At 42.6% G+C, this 23,555-nt stretch overlaps 1 protein-coding gene across 1 annotated transcript; it reads left to right on the top strand.

Annotated features, from left to right (window-relative positions):
- The first annotated feature begins 423 nt into the window (after positions 1-423).
- LOC307038109 (zinc finger BED domain-containing protein 5-like) lies at positions 424-2,730 on the top strand. The gene is made up of 2 exons (XM_079679405.1): positions 424-1,586; positions 1,825-2,730. Exons 1-2 carry the CDS (start codon positions 1,416-1,418, stop codon positions 2,299-2,301), a joined length of 648 nt encoding a protein of 215 aa, XP_079535531.1. The 5' UTR covers positions 424-1,415; the 3' UTR covers positions 2,302-2,730.
- The last annotated feature ends 20,825 nt before the right edge of the window (positions 2,731-23,555 follow it).

Here is a 23,555-nt window from a genome sequence, read left to right as displayed (position 1 = left end):
AATTTTTGTTTAGTATTGATAAGTAAACTTGAGTCAAAGATTGCTGCAACTCCACCTCCTCGGCCCGTGCCTCGGGCAATATGAGTATTGATATGGCTGGGTGGAGTGGCCTCATTTATGCTGACATATTCTTCATGTCTCAACCAAGTTTCAGTGAGACAGCATATATCAATATTATAATCTGATATTAAATCATTTACCAGTATTGCTTTAGATGCTAGAGATCTTATGTTTAAGAGACCACATTTAATCTTCCTGTTTTGTTGCACTGTAGTAGTTGTTACATTTACTTTTATTAGGTTATTATGTATGACACCTCTATTAGGTTTTACCTTAAATTGTCCTTGGGCAGACACACACACCGTTAATATTGGGTATTTTATTGGGGTCGGGATTCCTATGGATGACTGCCTAGTGCACTGGTTCTCAACGGGGGCGGTACCGCCCCCCAGGGGGCGTTCAGAGAACGTCGGGGGGCGCTGGAAGCAATATTTTTGAAAGGGGGGCGTTGAGGTGTTCTTGGGGGGCGTTCACGAATAATGTCTTTTTGTCATGAAAAACGCTGGCCACCCACAGCGTCTTTTCCTGTACAAAAAGCAGCTGTCAGCATCTTTTGTTGCTATAGGAAACCACAACTCTGCTTGCGATTGGTCAGCTGTCAGCAGTGTTATTACGGGTACGTTCGTAAATGCACGAACGGTCAGTCCGCTCGGACAACCCGTCTGTTCCGCCAGAGCACCCAGCTGTGAGCGCTCAGAGCGCAGCGCTCTGGACTGTGGAACGGGGACGCTCGGAGCGCTCTGAGCGCATTTACGAACGTACCCTACAAAAAGCAGCCGGGAGCGGACCGGAAGTCGTTGTAATTTTGGGATCGCGACTGTTAATAATCTGTGTCACTTTGTTAAATTTTGATATGTTTTGATATGACAAATTCCACTAACAGATTCGAACTAAGTGGTCAGTTTATGAAAATAATACCCGTTTCTATGTCTGCTACGACATGGAAGAGCTGGCTAGCCAGGCTGCTCCACACAGAGCTGTTTGTTCAAAATTACAACAACTTCCGGTCCGCTCCCGGCACGATGTCTTGTCATGTCACCAGCTAGCCCTCTAGCGTTATCGTGACACTACTTGTGGCCAAATCTAAAAGTCCACCTCTCCAGGAGTCTCTCAATGTTGCAGTAAAGGCAATAAACAAAATAAAAGCCCACGCCCTGAATAACAGATTGTTCCGACAGCTGTGTCAGGAAAATGATGAGACCTTTGAGCGTCTTCTTCTCCACACTGATGTCCGCTGGCTCTCAAAAGGAAACTGCCTTGCTCGTTTTTGTGAGCTCTTTGACAGCATCGTGGAGTTCCTGGAGGAGGTGGATGCAGCTCTCGGGGAACAGGTGTCATCCAGCCGCTGCGACATCATGTACCTCACAGACTTCTTTGGCAAAATGAATGAAGTAACGCTGAAGCTCCAAGGAAAAGGAGTTACTCTGATCCAGAGCAAGGCGGTCATCCACAGTCTCACCTCCAGGCTGGATCTATACCGGAGCATAGGCAGGAGGCAGTTTGCTCATTTCCCGCTGTTGACCAAGGTGATCTAGCCTAGGCTACTAAATAATGATAATAATAAATAATACATGTAATAAATGTAGGCTACTCTATGCAACACTATATTTGTGTTCCTGGTTAGTATAAATAACTTATGTTCTGAATGTATTATGAGAATAAAGAAACATCAATTAGTAAACTAATTAGCAATAAAATAACCAGTTTAAAATCAGATGGTAACATTCTGCACCGATAACAATTTCCTGGTTATACTCATTGCAGGTGTCTGAGGCTCTTACCGATGAGCGCCTTCTCATTTACACAGACCACCTGAGGATGGTGAATGCCGATTTGAAGATCCACTTCAGAGATCTTTTGGACCTCGATGTTCCCACCTGGGTGGTGCAGCCCTTTCAGGCGGACGTGGCGGAATGCGAGCCAGCAATACAGGAGCATCTCATCGACATCCAGAGTGACGATGAGGCCCAGGCTATTTTCCGCACCTCTGGCTGGGGCAACTTGTGGGTCAAATACTCTCAGCGTTACCCGGCTCTCTGGGAGAAAGCGAGGCTGCTTCTTCTGGCTTTCCCAACCACATACCTCGTGGAGCAGGGATTCAGCCAGGTCCTCCACATGCAGTCCAAGTACCGCAATCGCTTGAACTTGACGGCCTCAGGTGCACTGCGACTGAAACTAAGTTCTCTGCAACCCGCAGTGAAGAAACTGGCGGAGAACCACCAAGCGCAGGGCTCACACTAACCTTCCCCCCCCCGCAATTCGGCGAAATGCTCACACCTTTCCGACCTGTTAGTTCTGTAGGCCTAATGTACAGTTTTGTAGCCTACTGTTTGTTCTGCACTGGACATGTGTGAAATTGCTGCTGTTCCGTAGCAGTCTGTTAGTATTCTCTGCTCTTGTCTGAGTTTGTTTAACACTCATAAATATCATTTTAATTCACATTCACATGGCTTTTCTGCTCTCTGGTAAACTAATGATAATGATATTCCAACTGCCCAGTTAAATCAAATCTATTATTTGGCATTCAGTGACATTCTTTTTAAATGATATAACACAGAATTTTAGTCAACATTAATATTCAGGGAAGAAAATAAGTCTACTTATTTTGATGGGGGGCGGTAAGAGACCTGGATAATGGACAGGGGGGCGCTGGCCCAAAAAAGGTTGAGAACCCCTGGCCTAGTGCTTTTGTCTATTTTAACGGAGCTGGATTTTTTTTTTTTATGAATGACTCGCGATCTACCAGCATTGCCCCCGCGGTCGACGTACTGGGCACCTCTGAGTAGATAGTAGACAAAAACTAAAAAGAATTTCCCAGCCTTTCTGTGTTCTGATCAGCTTTGAATCCGCATATTTTGGTCTGGATATATTGACACCACAGAGTCTCCTCTCAAACCCCTCCTACCTGCTTTTTCTATACTTTTACAGCCTCAGCCGACTGCAGGACCTTGGGTGTTAAGAGACAGGAGTCTTCATCTCCATGTGAAGACATCCGTGACAAATTCACACACACACACACACACACACACACACACACACACACACACACACACACACACACACACACACACACACACACACACACACACTAGGGGTTTCAACAACTAATCGACTAGTCGACTAGTCGACTACCTTTACCACTAGTCGGAGCTGTAGGCCCTAGTCGACTAGTCGTGAAAAAAATTGAGGTAAACGAGGTGCTGCAAAATGCTCCAAAACACGTCCGACATTCTTATGTATGGCAGTACTTCAACGAAGATGTAACCAACTCCACAGTGAAGTGTCAGTTGTGTACAGCTGTACTGAAGTACAATACAAATGCATCTGCTATGCGCAACCATCTGAAGATGAGACACCCGCTGCCGACAGCTAGCACTAGCAGTAATGCTAGCACCAGTGAGCAACGGACCGGCGTCAGCACTGAACAGAGGCAAACGAACAGCAAGAAAACACGGGTCAACAGTGATGTGGATGATGAGCTACGGGATTACTGCCAGCGGACACCGCATATCCCCACAATGGATAATCCACTGGAGTGGTGGGCAGAAAACGTGCACCGCTTCCCCCGCTTTCGAGGAGCTACCTGGCTATTCCAGCCACAAGCACCCCGAGTGAAAGGGTTTTTTCCCTGGCAGGCAACACTGTCACCCGAAAGCGGTCAAGCCTCCTTCCCTCACATGTCGATGTGTTGGTGTTCAAACCAAACCAAAAATATGGAAAGGTGGACGTTATCGTGGAGGACAGCGAATAAAGTGTTGCGCACTGGATTTACGTGGCATTTATGTAAACAAGAGTTTTTTGCTGTCATCATCATTTTGGTGAGTCCAGTTACTGTTTGTTATTTACTCAGCCATGTAACACACATTAAAATGCAGTGTTTAATGTTACTGTATGAGTTCCAATATAAAATACAGTTGTACACCTCTCTTTGTGTGTCTTTATTATGACGTAACGACTAGTCGACTAGTCGACTACTATTTTGAAAAATGTGTCGACTAGTAAATATTGGTAGTTGTGAAACCCCTAACACACACACACACACACACACACACACACACACACACACACACACACACACACACACACACACACACACACACACACACACACACACACACACACGTACACACACACACACACACACACACACACACACACACACACACACACACACACACACACACACACACACACACTGCCTAGACAGCAAAAGGCCTGACAGCCATAGTAAGAGGAAAGTGTGACAGTAAGGGAGTGTGTGCAGACTAACTTAATCAACACTCTTCACTAGGAAGGCAAAAGGTGCTTTCTTTGTTCTGATCAGACCGAATCCGCATGCTCTGTCTGAATACCTGGAGAGTTACTTTTGTTAGAGCTTTCAGAGCTTTTTGAACTTATTTCTTAGCAGCACTGGGCATTTTTGTGTTGTATTGTATACAGTTGAAAGTGCACAGATAAACAGTCAAGCATGGGCAGAAAAAATTTGTCTCCTCAGGCTCTCTAATACACACACAGTCATCTCTCAAACGAGGTGCCTGCCTGCTTTCCAGGACTTTTACAGCCTCTGGCCGACTGCAGGGCCATGGGGTGTTAAGACAGGCACCTATAGCTCAGGAGTGAAGGTCCCCCCCCACACACACACACACACACACACACACACACACACACACACACACACACACACACACACACACACACACACACACACACACACACACACACACACACACACATGGGGGCAGGTCCACTTGTCACTTTTTGTGCATACTAATGTGATTGAAACACCATATTTTATTTCTTTTTAATTTTAATTTTTTTTTACATTTTTTATTATACACCATAAGGCGCAACAGTGGGGGCTTTTCACACCTGTGAATACACATCACCCCCCTCCTATCGACGGATCTCACACCTACTTGGGATATTACACCTACTTGAGATCTCACACCTCGATCAAAGGGGAGGTGGGACTTAGCTCATTTGCATAATGGGGGGAGGTGTGACCTGTCACTTTTTTATGCATACTAATGAGACGAACGCAGGGATGAATATTACTACTTGTTTAGTTGACTCTGGGTGACATGTGGCGATTTAAAGAAATCGTTTTTGGGCTGTAGATGGTGTTGCCCCATCTGGGTCACTGCCGGTGGTTGAGACGGTGGGGTCTTTGGCAACTTCAGGAGATCGGCATTGCTGTTATTCGATGTGGACAATGCTTTCTGTCCTGCACACAGTTTACATTTGACCGTAATATTTTGTGCGTCCTTTATCCCCACAAATTGAAAATAGTGATTATATCTCCAAGTTGTAAATGCGCTGCTGCTCTCGCTGATACTTGCATCTGCCATAGTGGGCTGGTGGTGGGCGTTGCCGTGTATGTGTGTGTGCACACAGCCTATCTACTAATAGAGAACCGCAGTGACGCGTCGTAAAACCCGGAAGTAAACTTCTTCCGGTTCCTTCGCGAAAAGCCAATGCAAATTCTTCATAGGATTTTGGAAAATAACTCGAAATAAGGTCTGTGGTTGACACACATTTAAGAGAGGGATCACGTTTTGTTCAGCCGGATAATCTCCACATGTCAACCCTACTTTTATCATTTTTGAATCATAAATCTAGTTGCCAAAAGCGAAATGCTAACGTTATGCTATAAACTAACTACAAGCCAGTACAGCGGCAGGGTCGCACGACTTCAACGTCACGCCAACTTAAGATCGTTTCAACTGACTTGCACTGAAACTGCACTTTGAACACTTTAAATATATTAACATTTTAAACTGTATACCCCGGTTATCTAGGCCCGTTTTGTTGAATGTATACCACGTTTATCTAGGCCCTTTTTGTTTTATGTATACATGTCACACTGTGGGAAACGATATTTTGATATTTCTGGATGTATAACACATGTAGAATTTTTGACAATAAAGCTGAATTTGACTTTCGCTTGCTTGCATATTTTAACAAAGCTTTTCATTTTAGCCACACTGAATTTAGCTAGAAGTCATGGCTGTGTCAATTACCAGTCTGATATCGTTTTACAAAGAGGACAAGAAGAGTGTAGACAGAGGAGAGAACCACTACAAGTCAGGACACGTTACAGTGCAGCCTAGATGAAGGTGTGCTTACCGGTGTTGTCAGGGCTAGCATGAGGGACAAGGTTTATAGGTGAGTAGTGATAGCAAGAGTACCGTTAACCTAGAGTTAATTTATTCACATTAATTCCCATCAACAAATCAATTGTATGTGTCAAATGAAATCTTTATTAGGCAAGGCAAGGCAAGTTTATTTATATAGCACTTTTCAACACAAGGCAATTCAAAGTGCTTTACAAAAAATGAAAGACATTAAGAAAATGGCATTTAAAATCAGTCATTAAAAAGAAAAGCTAATAAAATAAACATTAAGAGAAAAAATACATGGATAAAAGTTACAGTGCAGTCTAAGATATGAATAGTTCAATTAAAAGCAGCGACAAAAAGAAAAGTCTTCAGCCTGGATTTAAAAGTAGTAAGAGTTGCAGCGCCCCTGCAGGTTTCTGGGAGTTTGTTCCAGATATTTGGAGCCTAATAACTGTACGCTGCTTTACCATGTTTAGTTCTGACTCTGGGGACAGAAAGCTGACCAGTCCCTGAAGACCTGAGAGATCTGGATGGTTCATCATTTAGCAGGAGGTCAGAAATGCATTTTGGTCCTAAACCATTCAGTGCTTTATAAACCAGCAGCAGTATTTTGAAATCTATTCTTTGACACACAGGAAGCTAGTGTAAAGACTTCAGAACTGGAGCGATGTGATCCACTTTCTTAGTGTTGGTAAGGACTTGAGCAGCGGTGTTCTGAATCAGCTGAAGCTTTCTAATAGATGTTTTAGTGAGACCTGTGAAGACACCATTGCAGTAGTCCAGTCTACTGAAGATAAAAGCATGGACACGTTTTTCCAAATCCTGCTGTGACTTTAGTCTTTTAATCCTAGATATGTTCTTAAGGTGATAGTAAGCTGATTTAGTAACTGTTTTAATGTGACTGTTGAAACCAATAACTAATTTAACCCGCTGACAAGGGAGCCCACCTCCGAAGATCGTGACTGGCTGAGGGACAGACTCGGGGGCAGGTTCTCAGGAATTTCTTGGCTTCTCTCCCCCGAACCAGAAGAGGAACAGTACTGCTTTGAAACACTTACTGTTCCTGAAATTATCAAATCTGTTGGGCATCAGGGACCTGAGGCAATTGTGGCAAGCATGGCATTGTCTGAAGAGCAACAGAGGGAAATTCAGGTGGCTACCACTGGTCAGTGAACCAACCCAAACTGGCATTTGTTCAGGAAAGGAAGGTTGACTGCCAGCAACTTTGGAGCTGTCCTGAGGTCAAAGCGTGTGAGTGCTTCCTTTATTGCCAGGGTGCTAGGGCAACAATAGGCCCTTGATGGTGTTTTGTCTGTACAGTGGGGGACTATGAATGAATGTGAGGGCGTCAGGGCATTCACCACTGCAACTCAGATGCAGGTCCATGAGTCAGATTTGTGGCTCTCCCTATCAGGATTGTTGGGGGCATCTCCAGATGGTCTGGTAGGGTCTTCCGCTGTGCTGGAGGTAAAGTGTCCCTACGGAGCCAGGGAAATGACAATTAGTGAAGCATTGCAAATCAAGGGCTTCTGTGTCAGTAAAGAAGGAGAAACATTCAGCCTGCGTGAGGAACATCCTTACTGGCACCAAGTGCAAGGTCAGCTTCACCTCACTGCAAGGAAGAAGAAATAAAACAATTGTGAATTGTTTTTAATTTACATTTAGTCGCCTTTGCAATGTTGTGGTTGTTAGAGTGTTAGGTTTCCTGTCAGCTCGTCTATTGGGAAGATATAAAATATTAGTTTCATGGAAGTCACACCGTCACATATACTGCAAGAGCATTAAGACATACAGTACATAGGCTAAAACAAAACATCTAAAGATATAACCTTGCACTTTGATAAGTCTCATGAACATTTTCACTATTTTGACATTTTTATAGATGAAAATTGAACTAAAGAAATAAATGGTAGATTAATCCATATTGAAAATAGGTGTCAGCTGCTACAATAATTATAATAGTTATATTTCTTAATTAATTAAGATAAGATATTACTGTATTGATCCCAATTTGGGAAATGTTTGTGTTGATGAAGCATAACAAGAAAAACAAAATATAAGTTATTATATATACAAAAGTTTGTGAGGGATGGAATATTAAATTGAATATAAATGTAAAATGTACATGTGATTTTACGTCCAAGCGAAGCTATGGAGCAGAGAGTTCTCTGCCAGCCAGAGGTGATTTGTTATTAGTTCAATATGTCAAACTGATTTCCCTGACTACAATCTTTGGTTACATGGTGAAACGTTATGCTGCTTGTACTAATAAGACTTATCATATAAGCCACACAGGTTTTAATAGGATGTATTCATTATCTTTACTTATGTTGCGGTCTTTTCAGCAGCGCCATCTCTATAACGGCGATACAGTCACTACCCATTATTTACATTTCACCGTGACATGGACAAAAATGTAACGTCAGCTTACCTCATGGCACGAATCCAGACTCTCCTTTGGAAAACATTGGCCGGGAAACGATAGAACAAGCACGTTTCATGCGAAGACCTGTGGCTGCAACCCGGAGCAAAGCAACAAACCATTGTGTAGCTAACTAGTAGCGCTAGCTTTAGCTAACGTTAGCCAACGAAACGAACTGCCGAGTAAAATTGGAAAACACTGGTAATTAATTATTCTATAATTTGTAAAACTACGGTGTTAAAAACGAAAATTTCAAAAATACAGATTCTAATGGTCAGATATAGATATACAGATACTAAAGATAGGCAGGTACTTGCTTTCAAGCAGAACACAGGGGAAAACAAACTTAGCGGGAGTGTTTACGTGTTCGGCGTAATGACGTACAACGGCCTCGACAATTTCTGTAGTCCTATTCAGCCATTCGGTAACAACCATTGTTTTTCAGACACGTAAACTCTTCAAAAATCTCCAGTGGGGTCACTGCTGATGTACTTAATGTCGTAGAACAAAACGTCAATTACCTCTTAAATTTGTGTCAACAACAGACCTTATTTCGAGCTATTTTCCAAAACCCTATGGAAAAAATGCATTGCTTTTTGAGGAAGGAACCGGAAGTGCTAAAAATGCTAACTTATTTCCGGGTTTTACGACGCGTCACTGCGGTTCTCTATTGGATCAAATATAAAAGTCAGCCGAATTAGTGTTGATACTGCTAGGAGACGTATTGTGTGAAAATAAATGTAAGATGTTGTTTAATTGCTTATATATTTATGATCCACGTCACGTTTTGATGTAGACCAGCTGGGGGAACAAGAAAATCGGCGTAATCGAGTGTGACTATTAAAAAATAAATCATTACGTCGGGGAAGCATTTGCTTGGTATTTCCGGTTATTTCTCCACTGGTTAACATGGGTTAACATTACCGTGTAACTGTCATGTTTGAAGGGAAGAAATCGTGACATCTTCACGTCTCCAAGCATGGTAAATCGTCACATGTTCACGTCTTGCCGTGATACCGGGTTGGATGGTGGTGCTAAATCAGAGCCTATTACCTGTTCTCAGTCTTTTTCTCATCATGCATCTTGTGTGTAGGGATCCAATGTCGTTACCATAGCCTTGACCTTTAACAGTTATTACGATTCCTTGCTCAGCCTTACTCACCAAAAGCCCAGCGCCTAGCCTTCTTACAGGCAAAGTCACTGATCAAGTCCTTGAAATCCAGCTTTCTAGCCAACTGGCTTTCAATGGACAGCATGGCAAGACTGCAAAGCATTATGGGGGGACAGGGCTGCTGAGCCTAGAGATGGATCTGTTGGTCCATGGCACCAGGGGGAGGGACAACTGATTTAGTATGAATAGCTGCTAAAAATGTACCTGCATTAAATGTCAGCTAAAAGAGGAGTGAAATGAGAAACCTCAGCATTTTCTATGAAGATATTAACAGTACTTAATGTCAGCAAAACATTACATTTATTATTTACAATGCACGAAGCTTAGCTAACAGACTAATTTCCACCACTCATGGACCACACCCACCTTTTCTCTTGAAAAACTGGGCGACATACTGTCGCCCTTTAGTCCCTCTCTCTTGTCTTTCTCTCCTTTATTTTCTTTTTTGAAAGCCTGACTTTGTTAGACGTTGAGACATAGTACACACGTAAGTACTAGCATCCCTGCTCCTCACATGCTCTCACTCTCTGCCAGAAAGTGCAGTGCCACACAGCGTTTGGAGGCAGGACCAAACCATTACATGTAAATAGAGGGGGGTGTACAGAGGCTTTGGATAATTAACTTTTGGAAGAAAAAAAGTGAAATGAATCGTAAGTTTAGTGAGTACATTATCAATATAACGTTATATTAAAGTTAATTGTGTTGATGTCAATTTCTTAATGTTCTAAAAATGTTTGGGGCCCCTGTCAGTCACGGGGCCTTAGAATCGTCCTAACTTTTCACCCCCTTACGGCGCCCCCGCCTGCAGGGGTTGGGTTTTCAGCATGTCAAGTCTTTTTTAACTTGTGGGGAAATTGCAGGATTAGCTCCAGGTCGCCCTTTTTATTTACTACAAGACAAATGTGCCTTTTTATTTCATACAGTTCAATTTGGATTGAGACGGAAATAATCTAAACCTCACGTGTGGTGTTTCACTGACAAGGGGATCGTGTATGTAATTACATTGCAAATACTGACTTGAGCCCCACCACTGTGTTAGCCCTACCATAGATTACCCAACAAAAATACTCTGGCGCCGCCACTGATTATAAGGTGAATTTAGCGATCACAACGAAAACAGCCAAGACACATATTGAGTCCAGGGCTGTAAATATAAAATAAGCCTATTGGTAAAATGGACAACATTGTAACTAAGGAGATTTAAACTAAACAGCGATTCTGCACTGCTGTCACTCAGCCGTCTCTCTAGTCTTTTCAAATCAGCTGCTCTTCATTTTCTTTCCTGCTATATTCAATGAGTGATACAAATATTTTTTAGCATAAGTTCTGAATAAAACTGATACTGTTGGACTCGGTACTAGTTGACTACTACCAGAAATAAAATGAGGTATTTTTATTTTGTACTTTGTGAGTAATCCATAGTACTGTACATAATGCATGTTTTCTGCTATCTTTGATGAGTGATAAAAAGACAATTTTACCATAAGTTCTTAATGATATTGAGACTGCTGGACTCAGTATTCTTACACCTACTATCACAATACATTGAAGTACTTCTACTGTGTGTTTTTTTTTAATCCTCTGTCAAAGTCCCCTCCTGAGAACAAAATCAAGCCACTTCTTCTAAGTTTGATGAAGGAAAAAAATATTTGTTGCCATTAGTTCTTCGTGAGATTGACACTGTTTGACTCAGTACTAGTGAAACTACTCCCACAAGTAATATGAAGTACTTTTACTGTGTACTTTTTGAGTAATCCTCTGTCAATGTCCCCTCCTCAGTACAATAATGCATGTTTCTCTGCTATTTTGAATAAGTGTTAAAACATCTTTCTCATGAGACTGATATTGTTGGAGTACTTTAAGAGTATGGTAGACATGATATCAGCAATACTTCCAGTCAGTACTCCGGCAGCAGCATTTTTACACTTTGGAAAGTCTCTCTGGCCTGGATAGCTGGTCACAAATATCCTTCAGCAAAGTGACACACCCTTGTGACTCTTGTTGGCCTCTTATGAAGCTGCTGTCTTTTAAACATGATTATTTCTCTGCGAGTTCATTCCTCTCAGATTCTTCCATCAGTCCCAGTCATCGCATGTCAGTCGATAGAGCTTCGAAAAATGTGTCCAATTCAACAAAATGTTTTTGTGAAGGTCAGAGCTAAATTATAGATTGTTTGATTGTGTAATTACAAGGTGAGAGAAAATAAATCCACATCCTCCTACTAAACTTATTTTATTTACTTTTCCATGTTGTACATATACTTACTTGTATTACATGTTGAACCACATGCTGGATATCTTCCTTCTAAATGATAGTAAATTATTAAAAAAGGTTTAGTCAATATAAGTTTTTTCTGCCTAAAATAGTTAAAATTGAATGTAAACTATATCAAACACCACATCCATGGCAATTAACCCATTTTTGCCCACTATTTAAATTGACTTTGGTTGAAGTTAATAACAATATTGATATTATATATATATCACCACCAAAGACCAGAAAAAGACAATGAAAGACAACAGACTGACTCGACTCAGCTAAGTCAGGCAGCCGAAAAAGGAAAGACATGGCAGGTCGTTGAGAATGTGGTGCTCTGTGGGGACGAGTTGGAAGAGCCAGCAGCTACAGAAGCAGAAGCAGCAGAGAGGGTCCATGGAACTGTGGAAAATACAAGTCCAGGGAAGAGACAGTCAAAAAGAGAGACTAAGTTACCCAGTTACCTTAAAGACTTCCAGCTGAGCGAAGAAGGGAATATATAATACTGTTGTGAGTCACCTGTTAGGTTTAATAAAAAATGTGTTTACAGTGTTACAATGTTCCTGGTGGATGTATCTAACCTGCTTGAGGGGAAGGGATGTTGTAAGGTCATATATATATTAAATGTTAGTTCACCAGTCCACTAGGTGGCAATGCGACATTGAAGTTGTTGCCGTTCAATAACATAGAAGAATAACTGTGGGCTATGTTGTTATGCTAACTATGTGGTGAACCTGAGTCGCAGTTCGGTTCTACCAGAAACCAATAAACTCCTCTATGCTCACAAGAAGCCTCCCGTGAGTTACTACATATATATATATATATATATATATATATATATATATAGCATATAATTGATGCAGTCTTTCTGAATACTTTTAAAATACTGCAAATTAAGAATATTTGTAATGTTTTGCACAGATAGTGCCTTAACTTGAATTTGAAAACAAGTGGCAACTTTATTAATACAGCAGATGAAAAGATTTGTGGAAAGAAAAATTCTTCATATGCTTCAATGGCTCTCAAGATAAAGGGTATGTTATGGTTGCTTGTTATCCTCAGATAGTGGTTTGTTTAAATAACTAGTGACATTTTAATAAATATTGCAAAAAAGGGCTCCAAAAAAGGCATATATAACCTGGCCGGCTTAACCAGTCTGTATTTCTTCAAGCACCACAAGATTCATAGTTTATAAAGTACAATTCTGGGTCATTGATTGTGTCATTTTTCCAAACACATACAGTAAAAATGCCTGTTTTGAAGCCTTCAAATGGTGCAGGAAAAGGACTTTACAGTTAAGAGAAGAGAAAAAAGGAAAGAAAATTGTTATAATGGGTTATCTAACATTAATGACAGACAAAATGGGCGGTTTTGGCGCAGTGTTTAGAGCGTTGATCATCAGGTCAAGGGGCGTTGGTGAACTCCAGTTCGAAACCTGCATCGGCCGCCACTGCGTCAGAACGTTGTGTCATTTTGTGATCATGAGACATCACCCTTACAGCATCAGGACAATATCCTATGGAGTCGGACACTGGAAGTGTGCTGGAGGCGTTGACTGCAGGGGACTGATGGAAGGATGAGACTGAAGAATCTGCGAGGTACGAACTAGCGGCAGAAGAATAATTATATATTAAAAGACAGCAGCATCATAAGAGGGCAACCAGAGTGAAAGAGTGTCTCACTTTGCTGAAGGATATTTGTGACCAGCTATCCAGGACAGACTCTAAAGACTTTTCAAGGTGTAAAAACGCTGCTGATGGAGTACTGACTGGAAGTATTGTTGATATAATGTCTACCATCCTCTTAAAATACTCTGTCCAACAATATCTGTCTCAGGAAGAAAGGTTTTTTAACGCTTATTAAAAGAAAAACATGCATTCTTGTAGTCGGTAGGGGACATTAGAGGATTACTGGAAAAGTACACAATAAGTACTTGTGGGGGTAGTTTTAGTAGTACTGACTCCAACAGGATCAATCTCACGAAGAACTAATGCCAACAAAAAATAATTCCCTCATCAAATTTAGCAGAAGTGGCTTGATTTTGTTCTCAGCAGGGGACTTTGACAGAGTATTTCAAATTGTAAATGTGTTGTTAGTAGTAGGCTTACTAGTATAAAGTCAAACAGTATCAATTGCATTAAGAACTAATGGTAACATTTTATTTGTATCATTCATCAAAGATAGCAGAAAACATGCATTATGTACTATGGAGGGGACTCTGACAGAGGATTACTCACAAAGTACGCAGTAAAAGTACTTCCTTTTATTTCTGCTAGCGTATAGTACCGAGTCCAATAGTGTCAGTTTTATTAAGGACTTATGCTAAAAAATATTTGTATCACTCATTGAATATAGCAGGAAAGAGAATGAAGAGCAGCTGATTTGAAAAGACTAACTCGAGAGACGGCTGAGTTGACCGCAGTGCAGAACCGCTGTATAGTGTAAATCTCCTTAGTTACAATGCAATGTTTTCCATTTTACCCATAGGATTATTATATTTACAGCCCTGGGCTCAGTATGTGTCTTGGCTGTTTTCGTTGTGATCGCTAAATTCACCTTATAATATTGTCAGTATAACACTGACCCAGATCGCTGGATCACTGGAAACACCTGCCATCAGACTGGCAAGGGCTGTTCCATGCTCTGCTCAACCTCCCGCCTTCCCAATGTAGCGACATATCAGACAAAAGGTCCTTGTTTGCTAAGCATCTGCAACAGTTTTGTGATGATAACAATCTCATATTATCAAGCCAAATACTTTTGCCTACAGATAGCTATTCATATATAAGTGAGGCCTGGCATACAACTTCATGGCTTGACCATTGCATAAGCACTGCTAATGCCCATGACATTGTAAGATCAATTGAGATTGTGTATGAGGCATCAATGTCGGATCACATTCCTTTTGTAATGTCACTAGATTATGATAGTCTCCCTGAGATGTCTCAAGGGGTTAAAAATGCCTGGACCACTGAAGTGGATTGGTCCAAGCTCACAAATGAGGATAGGCTATGGCACTATGGGAGAACTGATGTTCTATTGAGTGATGTACAGATGTAGCACTTCATTTCAGACTCCAGCTTACAGCTTCCTGCCTACGACCTGCCTAACACCAGTATAGAGGAATGTTAAGCCCTCCCACTATTTTCCAAGAGGGCGTTGCCAGATTTTCAATTTCAGGTTTTAACCAGGAGATGGCGCTTCATTCACAAATACAGAAATACAAGTTTCATGGACTTTCAGTTGTGTTTTGAAGAGCATTTGAACACATCAATATTTTAGATACTATACTAAAGTATATCTAATCTTGTAATTCAATAATATATAGTCTTTATATATTAAATTATCATAATTATAATGTAAATGTTTACATTACACTTCTTTATTTGTTATGCTCATACTTTTACCTTTACAATCATTTGCTTTAATATGCAGTAGATTTTTTTGTATATTTTTGTGTTTGCTTCCTCCTGCTCCCTTTCGGACACATACTGTATGATTTATTATTATTATTAATATGAATATATTATTAAGATAAGATACGATGTTACTTTATTGTATTGATTGAACATTTTAGTTTAGAATATGCTGTCTGTCCCACGGTAATTCAGAAGGCTCACAGGTCACATTCCGACCATTATTTAAAACAATAGGTGCTTTCACACCGTCTACAGTTTGATTTGTATAGAGAGAGCTCTGTGGCTGAATGGCCAGCGATTAGGTGTGGCGCATTTATCATAGGTGATCAGAGCTAACTGCCTGCCGTCAGATTTCATTTAAAAAACAGATCTGATTTTAAGACTATTTCTGCGCTCATAAAGAATGATAAGAATAAGAATTAAAGCTGCGAGCAGCGTTGAGCGGGTCTTCGACGCTCCGTAGGCTGTTGTCCGCACGTCGACGTCAGGCAGATGTCTCGAGGACTCGGCCGTTGGCAAACGTGGGAAGTTTCAGGCCGATCGGACAACGTACACAGGAGTTACAGCAGTATCACAAACATTGTGTTTGATGGGGAGTGATCTGTCGCCATGGCAACGGAATTTGATGACACCCCATAATACGCCTAGATGTGTTGAGGGCTGCATTGTTATCAAACCTGTGAAGTTTTGGGCCGTTTGGAGCAAGTTAACTGGAGTTATGAGAGAACCGTGTTTCACGGCGACCATTTAGTTACCATAGCAACGACATTTGACGAAATCTCAAAACTGACACATATATGTCTCGAGGGGTTGACCGTTAGCACACATGTGAAATTTGAACACTTTTTGAACATTTAAACAGGAGTTTTAGCAATATCGTGCTTAACGGCGAGGGATGCGTTGCCATGGCAACAGCTTTTGAGGAAAACTCACTATTTTCACAGTGAGGTGTTGAGGGCCGGACCATTAACTGTGATCTGAAGTCTGGTGCCGTTTGGACGATTTTCCATTGAATTACGACAACATTGTGTTTTTTGGCGAGGGGTGCGTTGCCATGGAAACGGCATATGATGACATCGCATAATTGGCGTAGAGCTGTTGAGGGCCGGACCATTAGCCATCATCTGAAGTCTGTTGCCGTTTGGACGATTTTCCATTGAGTTAAAACAACACCGTGTTTCATGGCGAGGGATCTGTCGCCATGGCAAGGGCATATGATGACACCCCATAATGGAGTTAGAGCTGTTCAGGGCCTGACCGTCACCCATCATATGAAGTCTGGTGCCGTTTGGACGATTTTCCATTGAGTTAACAGAACATCGGGTATTTTGGTGAGGGATGCGTTGCCATGGCAACAGCTTTTGAGGAAAAGTCACTATTGTCACATTGAGGTGTTGAGGGCCGAACCATTAACTGTGATCTGAAGTCTGGTGCCGTTTGGACCATTTTCCATTGAGTTAACACAACATCGTGTTTTTTGGCGATCGATGCGTTGCCATGGAAACGGCATATGATGACATCGCATAATTGGCGTAGAGCTGTTGAGGGCCGGACCATTAGCCATCATCTGAAGTCTGTTGCCGTTTGGACGATTTTCCATTGAGTTAACACAACACCGTGTTTCATGGCGAGGGATCTGTCGCCATGGCAATGGCATATGATGACACCCCATAATGGAGTTAGAGCTGTTCAGGGCCTGACCGTCACCCATCATATGAAGTCTGGTGCCGTTTCGACGATTTTCCATTGAGTTAACAGAACATCAGGTATTTTGGTGAGGGATGCGTTGCCATGGCAACAGCTTTTGAGGAAAACTCACTATTGTGACATTGAGGTGTTGAGGGCCGGACCATTAACTGTGATCTGAAGTCTGGTGCCGTTTGGACCATTTTCCATTGAGTTAAGACAGCATTGGGTTTTATGGAGGGGGATGCGTTGCCATGGAAACGGCAAATTATGACATCCCATAATTGGCATAGAGCTGTTTAGGGCCTGACCATCACCCATCATATGAAGTCTGCTGGCGTTTGGACGATTTTCCATTGAATTACGACAACATAGAGTTGTATGGCGAGGGATGCGTTGCCATGGAAACGGCATACGATGACATCCCATAATTGGCGTAGAGCTGTTTAGGGCCTGACCATCACCCATCATATGAAGTCTGGTGCCGTTTGGACGATTTTCCATTGAGTTAACAGAACATCATGTTTTTTGGCGAGGGATTCGTTGCCATGGAAACGGCATACGATGAGATCTCAGATTTCATGTAGAGCTGTTGAGGCATTCACCGGTGATATAAAAGTGAAGATTGGGGGACGATGGGACCGTGTCCATTGGAGTTACAGCGACACCGTGTGTTATGGCGAGGGATCCGTTGCCATGGTAACACCATATTAAGTAACATCGGATTTGACGTAGAGCTGTTCAGGGCCGCAGTGTTAATCATCATGTGAATTTTGGTGGCGTTCTGAGCATGTCAGTTTGAATTATGACATCATCGTGTTCCATGGCGAGGGATGGCCTAGCATCGAGCGAACGCGAACTTTGGCGCCAAATCACGGCTGCGCCGTGCGAAAGAAAAGAAGTTCCGTGATAACTTTAGATCGCCCATTTGTCGAGAAGCTACCCGACGAATTTGGAGTCGTACGGATAAAGTCCCTAGGAGGAGTTCGTTAAAGTGCGGAGGACGAAAAACACGATAAATCGCGTTTTTCCAATGCCAAATTCAAAATGGCCGACTTGCTGTACGTTATTTTATACCCCTCCAAGAGGCTTTTTTGCTCGTCTCCGCACCCTAGATATGCGTAGCGAGTTTCGTTGGTTTACGTGAAAGTTAAAGTAGGGGGAGTTAACGTTAAAAACGGAAGTGGGCGTGGTCTACGCAATGTTTTACGCAAAGTTCCGGTACCAATTACACATCGCTATTTTCACGACTTCTGATGCGCATGCGAAATTTGGTGAGTTTTCACATATGTTGCGGGGGTCAAAAGTGCGCGCAATGTATTCAAATAATAATCAGAAGAAGAATAATAATAATAATTAAAGCTGCGAGCAGCGTTGAGCGGGTCTTCGACGTTCCGCAGGCTGTTGTCCGCACGTCGACGTGTCTAGGTGTCTGAAGGACTCGGCCGTTGGCAAACGTGGGAAGTTTCAGGCCGATCGGACAATGTATTTAGGAGTTACAGCAGTATCAGATACATTGTGTTTGATGGCGAGGGATCTGTCGCCATGGCAACGGAATTTGATGAAACCCCATAATACGCCTAGATGTGTTGAGGGCTGCATCGTTATCAGATCTGTGAAGTTTTGGGCCGTTTGGAGCATGTTAACTGGAGTTATGAGAAAACCGTGTTTCACGGAGACAATTTTGTTATCATAGCAACGAAATTTGACAAAATCTCAAAAGTGACACATATATGTGTCGAGGGCTTGACAGTTAGCACACATGTAAAGTTTGAACAGTTTTCGACCATATACACAGGACTTATAGCAATATCGTGGTTAACGGCGAGGGGTGTGTTGCCATGGCAACAGCTTTTGGGGAAAACTCACTATTGTCATATTGAGGTGTTGAGGGACAAACCATTAGCCATCATCTAAAGTCTGGTGCCGTTTGGATGATTTTCCATTGAGTTAGGACAACACCATGTTTCATGGCGAGGGAAGCGTTGCCATGGAAACGGCATATGGTGAGATCTCAGATTTCACGTAGAGCTGTTGAGGCATTGACCGGTGATATAAAAGTTAAGACTGGGGGACGATGGGACCTTGTCCATTGGAGTTACGACAACACCAGGTTTATTGGCGGGGGACGCATTGCCATGGCAACGGCATATGAGGACATCCCATAATTGACATAGAGCTGTTGAGGGCCGGACCATTAATGATAGTCTGAAGTCTGGTGCCGTTTGGACGATTTTCCATTGAATTAGGACAACACCGTGTTTCATGGCGAGGGATCTGTTGCCATGGCAACGGCATATGATGACATCCCATAATTGGCATAGAGCTGTTGAGGGCCGGACCATTAATGATAGTCTGAAGTCTGGTGCAGTTTGGACCATTTTCCATTGAGTTAGGACAACACCGTGTTTCATGGCGAGGGAACTGTCGCCATGGCAACGGCATATGATGACATCCCATAATTGGCATAGAGCTGTTGAGGGCCGGACCATTAATGATAGTCTGAAGTCTGGTGCCGTTTGGAGGATTTTCCATTGAATTACAACAACACCAGGTTTTTTGGCGAGGGACGCGTTGCCATCGAAACGGCATATGATGACATCCCATAATTGGCGGAGAGCTGTTGAGGGTCGGACCATTAGCCATCATATGAAGTCTGGTGCCGTTTGGACGATTTTCCATTGACTTACAACAACATGGTATTTTATGGCGAAGGAAGCGTTGCCATGGAAACGGCATATGATGACATCCCATAATTGACATAGAGCTGTTGAGGGCCGGACCATTAATGATAGTCTGAAGTCTGGTGCCGTTTGGATGATTTTCCATGGAGTTACGTCAATACCGGGTTTTTTGGCGAGGGAAGTGTTGCCATGGAAACGGCATATGGTGAGATCTCGGATTTCACGTAGAGCTGTTGAGGCATTGACCGGTGATATAAAAGTTAAGTCTGGGGGACGATGGGACCTTGTCCATTGGGGTTACGACAACACCAGGTTTATTGGCGGGGGACGCATTGCCATGGCAACGGCATATGAGGACATCCCATAATTGACATAGAGCTGTTGAGGGCCGGACCATTAATGATAGTCTGAAGTCTGGTGCAGTTTGGACCATTGTCCATTGAGTTAGGACAACACCGTGTTTCATGGCGAGGGAACTGTCGCCATGGCAACGGCATATGAGGACATTCCATAATTGACATAGAGCTGTTGAGGGCCGGACCATTAATGATAGTCTGAAGTCTGGTGCCGTTTGGACGATTTTCCATTGACTTACAACAACATGGTATTTTATGGCGAAGGAAGCGTTGCCATGGAAACGGCATATGATGACATCCCATAATTGACGTAGAGCTGTTGAGGGCCGGACCATTAATGATAGTCTGAAGTTTGGTGCTGTTTGGACGATTTTCCATTGACTTACAACAACATCGTATTTTTTGGCGAAGGATGGGTTGCCATGGAAACGGCATATGTTGACATCCCCTAATTGAGAGAGAGCTGTTGAGGGCCGGACCATTAATGATAGTCTGAAGTCTGGTGCCGTTTGGACGATTTTCCATTGAATTACAAAAAGACCAGGTTTTTTGGCGAGGGAAGCGTTGCCATGGAAATGACAAATGGTGAGATTTCATATTTAACGTAGAGCTGTTGAGGCATGGACAGGTGATATAAAAGTGAAGATTGGGGGACGATGGGACCGTGTCCATTGGAGTTACAGCGACAACGTGTTTAATGGCGAAGGATCCGTTGCCATGGTAACGGCAAATTAAGTAACATCAGATTTGAGCTAGAGTTGTTCAGGGACGCAGTGTTAACCATCATGGGAAGTTTGGTGGCGTTCTGAGAATGTCAGTTTGAGTTATGCCATCATCGTGTTCCATGGCTAGGGAAGGCTAAGCCTTCCCAAATATTTTTGTCACTGCATCCTGTAAGATAAAAATATAATGTATAATGTTTGTGTCTTTGACATTAGCGCTGCTATGCAGCCACCTGTGCCCTGTACGAAGTCAGTTCAACATACCCTGGATATGTTTGAGTTATCTTAAAGACCCTGTGAAGTGTGCACCTGTGCATGATCTGTTATGCTAATACGTATGGTAATGACCAAAATTGTCCATTGGAACCCATATCAAAAGATGTTGGAATAGCAACGAATTTGACGAGTTTTGAATTTTCCGGGGAAATCTGCAGTCGACCTTCGCCTTCGTGGGCGTGGCTTGCGATCTACTGCGTGACGTCACGAGATGGACGCCGCTGCACTGTTTACATTCACCACCGTTCATTTTTTCTCTTTTTCAAAGTCGAAATTTCTCAACGTTTTTGAGCTAGTTTTTTCCTGGAAAGTGTGTCGGAGTCGACTGGAAGTGATTGCCAATCGAGAAAACCTGACAATGGAGGCGACAGTGAAGAAAGAGGGATGAAAAACACAGGGGAAACGATGCATTGCCGCTGGCTGTAGTAATGTCAAGTCTGCCGAAGTGGCGATGTTTCTGTTCCCAAAAGATGAAGGTGAGCCTGGCTGGTGTCATTGTTTCGTAGATTCTTTGATTGATCATGATAAATAAAGGCCACTGGTCGATTCGAGAGAGAGAGAAAGAGAGACTGAGAGAGTTACAGGGTTGTTGTTAGCATCTGGTGCTAGCTCGGAGCTAACGGAGATTAGCTGTTTCAACAATAAGGAGAGGGAGAGCGCTCTCCTGTGGGACTGAGAGAGATAACGTCAGCTCAGGGAGGTAAACTGTAGCCTAAGTTATCTCAGTGGGTTTGGTCATCTATGTAAACAAATATTTCCATCTATGTAATATTAGTTGTATAAAATAGGTTAAGAAATCCTTCCAATGTTTTTTGATTTTTGAAATATATGTTTCATATGAGTGTTGAGAGCTGTATCCATAAATCTCTTTATGTTGCCCTCAAAGTGCACCAGATTGATCACTTTCCTCATCTATCCTGTCCGAAAAGCTGTCCAAATCAATCATTTCTCTCACACTAGTATCACTTTCCAGAGTCTCCGCCATGTTTACAATCGCAACTGGGTACATCTTGTGACGTCACAGCCACTATCGTCTGCAACTTCCGTTAGGCTCAGGAGGCAAAATTAATAATTCATTAATTATGAATTATTAAAAATTATTTTAGCCATGAACAGGCACAATGATATGTAAGGAATGAAACTGCCATTTCATTTTGGTGCAAAAACATGCACTTCACTGGGCCTTTAACTAACCCTAACAAACGCGCTCTCGCTAAGCGGTCCTACGACGCTGGTTATCAACCCGGTAAATCAAGCCAGGGTTTCTCTCTCCAGCTGAGAGCGGGTTCACGTGAAAGGGGCGGGGTTAGCTAAATTTGACCAATCACAAACAGGGACAAGTGTAGCCTACTGACAGCGCAGCGTCATACTTCCTTAATGAAAAATAAACTAATATTAGACAAATATGAACTTTAAACATCAATGATTTAAACATATAATCCAGGATACAAGCCACATAGCACCTGCAAGGTGAATACAGAATAACTGGTTAAAAAATAACTACAGTGTGTTTGAAAGCGTACAACAGTTTTATGATATCACTGCCCCGTCTGAGACACGAGTGGATCTGACTTGAATTACATTTGAGTTTAGTGTTTCGTCAACTTAATGTGTTGCTTAAAATAATATGTCTGCATACAGTAGGCTATATGTGACAATGTAGGTGATGCACAGCCAGATACGGCTCGAGAAGCTGGCTCAGATAAGGAAATATCATATGACATATTATTAGATCGATGATCTGATTGATGATGTGATATGAATGATAAGTGTGACACGTCTGCGTCTTCTCTGCATACGGCAGTTTAAACTGTATTTCCTTTATCCTGTCATATGACTTGATAGATTTAAACTCTGCACACTGAGCTCTGATTGGTCAGCAGGCGGTGCTTTCACTGAGTTGATCTCTTTTCTAGACACCGGAGGCGGGCAGTGTCAGGTAAAAAAATTGATTTAGCCTTCCCAAACCTGAGCCTCACGCGCCGCCTATGCCTCAGGGTCCTGTTTATGAGCCTTCTCCTAAACAGAGACAGGATGAGAGCCGGTGTGAGATGCAGCGTGTGGAGACCCCTTCACAGCCATTTCGGGTGGGGCCCCCCTTGGATTGCTTCACAGGCAACAGCGTCATGGCTTGTCACCATGACTACCACAGCATAACAAGAACAGGTACGCCCGCTCTCAGAGCGGTGGCGACTATGTTTGATGGACGGATGGATGAGCAGGCTGATCAGCAGAGGGTACTCTCTGCAGTTTACCTTACCCCCCCGCAGTTCAAGGGGATTCAGGAAACAGTCCTGTCATCCCAAGAACAGTGTCTTGCGCTCCAGTCAGAGCTGCAGGAACTCCTGTTAAAGAGGCTATTTCCAGGGTCCCTCAGGTGAAAG

The sequence above is a fragment of the Notothenia rossii genome (assembly GCF_949606895.1).
Source record: "Notothenia rossii genome assembly, chromosome: 4".
In the NCBI taxonomy this organism is placed as follows: Eukaryota; Metazoa; Chordata; class Actinopteri; order Perciformes; family Nototheniidae; genus Notothenia; species Notothenia rossii.
The sequence above is the reverse complement of the archived record's forward strand: the minus strand, read 5'-3'. Positions and strand labels throughout refer to the sequence as shown.

Coding starts and splice junctions, on each gene's coding strand:
- LOC307038109 (XM_079679405.1), top strand. CDS start 1,416: ATGTACCTCACAGACTTCTTTGGCAAAATGAATGAAGTAACGCTGAAG. Junction 1,587..1,824: donor ATTTCCCGCTGTTGACCAAG/GTGATCTAGCCT, acceptor TACTCATTGCAG/GTGTCTGAGGCTCTTACCGA.